General features: G+C 45.2%; 1 protein-coding gene across 3 annotated transcripts; it reads right to left on the bottom strand.

The window, feature by feature from the left end:
- On the bottom strand, nucleotides 1-3827 carry LOC136493935 (COP9 signalosome complex subunit 5). Of its 3 annotated transcripts, none has more exons than XR_010768455.1 (7): nucleotides 3295-3827; nucleotides 1995-2276; nucleotides 1777-1924; nucleotides 1598-1680; nucleotides 836-947; nucleotides 616-696; nucleotides 448-502 (listed from the first exon to the last, which is right to left on the bottom strand). XR_010768455.1 is itself a non-coding variant. In XM_066490057.1 (6 exons), exons 1-6 carry the CDS (start codon nucleotides 3685-3687, stop codon nucleotides 404-406), a joined length of 1086 nt encoding a protein of 361 aa, XP_066346154.1. In that variant the 5' UTR covers nucleotides 3688-3826; the 3' UTR covers nucleotides 1-403. The 3 variants fall into 3 exon arrangements, 1 of the variants encoding a protein (XP_066346154.1); XR_010768456.1 differs by having other exon boundaries at nucleotides 836-944; XM_066490057.1 differs by lacking the exon at nucleotides 836-947 and having other exon boundaries at nucleotides 1-502; nucleotides 3295-3826.
- Between the last annotated feature and the right edge of the window lie 1255 nt (nucleotides 3828-5082).

Raw genomic sequence — 5082 nt, 5'->3', positions numbered from 1 at the left:
TTCAACTAATAATTTCTAATATATCACAGTATAATGGAAGCAAAATATTTCACCATGAACCAGATAAACGTGCAGACCAACATAGTGATCTACATGCCATGAAACCTAGTGAACTAACTCCTGCCTGTCCAGGCAACCACATCCAACCATCAGGCCTCCAAAATCCAATGCCTGAGATTGCTGCCTGGCCCAAGCAAAATTTTCCACGTCAGCAACCAAACAGGCCCTAAATCACAATCCCCTCTCAGTGGCAGCCCAAGATGAAGGCGACTCATAATTACATAATGATTCTGTTTTCACAAAATATAACTTGTTTTGCGCGTTCTGAATCAGATAGCTATGCTTGCAACTATCTTAGTGATGGCATAACACAAATATTCAATGTTGCCTTTCGCTGGAACTCTTAGGCTTCAACCATAGGCTCAGGACCGGATGAATCTGGAGCACTTGTGCTTGCCTTGCTTGACGGGTGAACAGAGTTGAAGAGGATGTCTTTTATGACCTGAAGGCATCATAACTCACAAGTATCAAGGCAACATTCGAAGATCCAAATGGAGTTAACCTAATCTTGAGTCAGACAAAATTAAAAAAAAAAGAAGAAGAAGGAATGATCACCTGTGACATGAGACCATGAACCTGCTCAGCTGTGATTTTGGAGCTATCTCGTGTCACCTTAGCCAGTGGAGACTCCTCTTGCTGAAGACAGCAGTGGACAACATATATATAAAACAAAAGAGCTGTATTAAGGTCTATAACATACACTAAAGGGCGTACCAGTGCAGAGAGATCCCGCTCTATGCGGGGTCTGGGGAAGGGTGTCAGTGGCAAGCCTTACCCTCGCCTGTGCAATGCAAGGAGACCGCGACTCGAACCCGGGACCTTCCGGTCACAGGCGGTAAGACTCTACCGCTTGCGCCAGGCCCACCCTTCGTCTATAACATACACTGCTGTGCAAATATCAAAATTTAAGGGACCATTTGTCAGATCTCTATGTCAATATACACACATGGAAGCTCAGTTTTTGACCCAGCCGGCTAGCCCCAATCTTTTTGTGCTCTCGAGATTCTCTCTAGTCTATATTCCATGCTATGCAAGACATTAATGCCTATGGGTTAATTCGATTTATAGTCAGGTACAGACAACTGACTTATTAACGAACTAGGGTCAACTAGAAAACCAACTAATCGTGCCTGACTCGACTTTATGACTTGAACAGATTGGTCTGAAGTGTCCTCCCAGTACAGTAAGTAACTGAACAAAACGTTCATCATCACAAGATATTTTGGCGTATCTGTGTAATTGAAGCATAAAATAGAAACAGCCTTTTTTTCATAGGGACTTGATCAATAGAGCTTCGGCAGCTCGATTCATTAATTTATTTGCCCACTCAGTCACTTGTTAGCAGACACAAACCCATTATTATTGGTTTATTGAAAATAACATAGAAGGGGCAAAAAAAAACCTAGAAATTGTAGAGTGACAAATGGTAATAGACATGCAAAATTAAGCAGCAGCATCCTTGTAAAGGTCAAAACAGAAGTGTTGGCCATCAATGGGCACACCAGTTAGCTTAGAGAACACAGATGAAGAAACTGACCTCTTTCTTTCGTTGTGATGGCATAATCATACCACCAAACCGACTGTGTGCCAGCTGGCCTTCAGCTTGCTCTAGTTTATCAGCTGCAAAGGGTAAAATGGTACAAGATATTATCTGGACAGAACAAATATAATAATTTGAATATAGAAACTGGATATCATCATAAATGAAATGCTTGCCTAAATCAAAGATCTGTCCAGCAACATAATCCCTGTTGCCCAGAAGTGGTGATGAAGATAGTGTGTTGACCCAGTATTTGTTCCAGAGCAGATCAAGGAGGTGAGAGTCCAGGGATGACTTGAAATAAGTTATATCCAAAGCATAGTACTGCAAAAATCCAGTTAGAACAGAACTAAACCACATATGTGAGCCAAACAAAGAAGTGGGAGAAAGGTACCGATTTGCAATGGACACCAAAATCTTCTATCTTGTTGAGTGGAATAGTCTGGTACTCAGACACAGGCTCATCTGGTGGCTTGTAATCTTTTGGGTATGTCCTAAAAGCTCCAATCTCCACTTTACCAGCAGAAACAGTCCTTGTGGGGTCTATCACAACAGCTAAGAATGGTTCTGTGAATTGTTGATTAAGCATCTGAGTTGACACGTCGATTCCTGACAGCCAGCATCCATAACCAGGGTGTGAGTGATACCAGCCAACCACATTCTCCAACCTTCCAGCCTATGGAAATGTAACAAATGAAGTTAGATTTAACATAAATTGGAGAATGACAAAATGTGTTAACTAAATTCAAGGTACTTCCCAAACAAATTTGGCACTACAATGGTGTGGGCAAACAGAGAATTAGAGATATAAAGGAAAAGAGTATGCATTCCATACTTCCACAAGTTTAAATGTGTACTAAGAAACAGCTGAAAAGGACTATAGTTTGCCACCGGTCTTATGTAACCTACTTTTATTTTACTCCTCTACCAAAATTACCAATACACACACTAACACATCAAGACGACCAAACCAAAGAATGATATAGCAGAAAAAATGCAATGTGCGTGTTACAAGCCCATCAAATGCTGGATCTGGGCAGCATGGTACTATCATACTAGTTTGACAATAGCAAACTATGAGTAACACATCAAAACAACAAAACGAAGAAGAATGCATCAAAAAAAGTTGTGCAATTTATGTGTTACAAATCCAATCAAATGCCAGATTTGGACAGCAATATTATCAATTATCATACTCCTGTTTGACAATAGTTACTTCCTTCGAAAACCACAGTACAGTACATCTAATTTGAACACATGGGCTTCAAATTCAACAGACCTGTTTTTCTCTGTTGATTATTAAGTAATGAATCTGAACAAACATGGCTCAGTTTAGATTTCAAGAATGTTGTATATTCCATGTGTGACCACATAATGAAGTTTTTTAAAAAAAATATATCAGCTCGTTCGTCAGCAACATGTAGGAGTCGTGCATTTTTCAGTAATCAAAGTCAGTTATCATTATTGTGTTAATAATCAACTAATTCAAGGGCTATATGGTGCTAGCACAGTTAAGGCAGATAAGTTCCAGATAAGCAGCATTGCCGAAATCCATGGCAAGTCAATTTCATCTAAGCAAGTAACGCAAACAGACACATAGATACCATACCGCATTGGTAGCTACTTTATAGTTCGGTCAGATCGGAAATAGCAATGAACTGACTACAGTTAGCAGAATAAGCGGGAGGGCTCACCTGCTTGTTGATAGTTGAGTACTCAACCATGTACTCGTAGGCGTCGGCCTGGGCATTGACCCTGGTCTCGGTGCCCTCGACGGGGAGCGCAAAGGCGTCCATGACGATGATGGCGTCGCCCTCGCACTTGCCCTGCATGAGCCCCATGACCTCGATGGTGCCCCCGGCGCGGGCGTGGACGACCATCTTGAGCAGCGCGAGCGCGGAGATCTTGGTGCGGCGGAAGTGGTGCGGGTCGTTGGCCCAGGGCTTCTCCTGCTGCGCCCGCGCCTGCACCGAGTCGTCGTAGCGGTAGATCGCGTCCATCGCGTCCGGGTCGGTGGCCGCCGCGGGGATGTTGTTCTCCAGCTCCCACGTCTGCCGCGCGATCGACGCCGACGAGGTGGGCTCCATCGCGCTGCGGTGCGTGCGGTGCGGCGCCGCGGTGGGCAAAACCCTAGGTTTGGGAGCGGAGGAGGAAAAGGATAGGCCGAGGTCGAGGAGGGGTTTGGAAACTCAGAGGTCTCTCGTTTCTGGTTTGTTCGGCTTTCCGGCGCCGCTGCCGTGCCAATACGTGGAGGAAGGATGTGCCTGTGGGCTATATGGGCCGAGACGCAAGCGCGTGGTGCCGCGGTTTGCAGCGAGCCCACAACGTGTGGAAGAAAGTTACTGCTGGGATTTATGGGCCGATCAGCAAAGGGTTTATCAATACTTCTTTTGCGTATAGTCACGTTTTCTTTATCGATAATGATACTGTACGGCGTCTATCCCGTCCGCCCGCACATGGACGACTCGACCGAGCGCGCCCACCAACTTCTTATCCCATCCATCCCGTGCCCCCCCTGCCCACTCGCTCGCTCCGCTCAGTCCGCTCTCCTCCCACTCTGCCACATCCACTCGTTGTCGCGCCACACGCTGTTCTCTGGGCTGCCCCCACGGAAACCGCGCTCGTGCGCCAGGTTGCTGCCACCCCTCCCTCCCTCTGTGACCCCCACTAGAGATGAGGACGACGTCGGCAGCTCCGACGAGGTAGGTCGGTCCTTCTCTGGATCTAAGCGCTCTTCCTTCGTCGTTCTCCTCTGGATCTGAGCACTCCTCCTCTTTCCCCCTCCACTAGATCTGAGCCCTCCTCCTCCTCCTCCTCTGGATCTGAGGGACGCAGCGATGGCTAGGTTCCGGTGAGCTCTGAGGTCCTATTCCCTCTTCCCTCATGCGAGCTCGAAGGTGATGGCCATGGGTTGTTTTGTACTTTTTTTGTTGTTGTTTCTCCCGTGTTATAATGGTTTTTTTTATGTTGCAACAGATAATTTTTTAATGTTGCAATGATATTTTTGGGTCGTTGTAAGAGATGTTTTTGCGATGTTGCAGTACTACTGTTTGAGATGTTGCAGTACCTAATTTTTTATATTGCAGCACATAATTTTCGATGTTACAGGACTTTTTTTATGTTGCAGTACATGTTTTTCGATATTGCAATATATTTTTCGACGTTGCAGTACATATTTTTTCAATGTTGCAATACATATTTTTTGTTGTTGCAGTATATATTTTTCGATGTTGTAGTGCATGTTTTCCACACTACATATTTTTACGATGTTGCAGTATTTATACTCGATGTTGCACTACATAGTTTTTTCATATGTTTGCAATGTTGCACGTGAAGTGTTTCATACTCTTTTAGGATAAGGGCACGGTGGGAAAATGGGGTGCGTTGGGGGAACGGAGGACTATGTCGGGTTCCGTTCTATATGCGCGCGTGAGGTGGGGGGAGGGGACGGACTTTGGGAAGGGACAAGCATCTGGACGCAC

Source organism: Miscanthus floridulus, chromosome 11 (genome assembly GCF_019320115.1).
Source record: "Miscanthus floridulus cultivar M001 chromosome 11, ASM1932011v1, whole genome shotgun sequence".
Classification (NCBI taxonomy): Eukaryota; Viridiplantae; Streptophyta; class Magnoliopsida; order Poales; family Poaceae; genus Miscanthus; species Miscanthus floridulus.
Note: the sequence above shows the minus strand (reverse complement) of the source record. Positions and strands in the feature narration are given on the sequence as shown.

What these genes read in the sequence shown, in the direction of transcription:
- LOC136493935 (XM_066490057.1), bottom strand. Translation starts at nt 3,687, where the DNA reads ATGGAGCCCACCTCGTCGGCGTCGATCGCGCGGCAGACGTGGGAGCTG. An exon ending in ACTCAACTATCAACAAGCAG is followed by an intron (nt 2,277 to 3,294) that starts GTGAGCCCTCCC and finishes ACATTTCCATAG; the next exon opens with GCTGGAAGGTTGGAGAATGT. An exon ending in TTGGTGTCCATTGCAAATCG is followed by an intron (nt 1,925 to 1,994) that starts GTACCTTTCTCC and finishes GGATTTTTGCAG; the next exon opens with TACTATGCTTTGGATATAAC.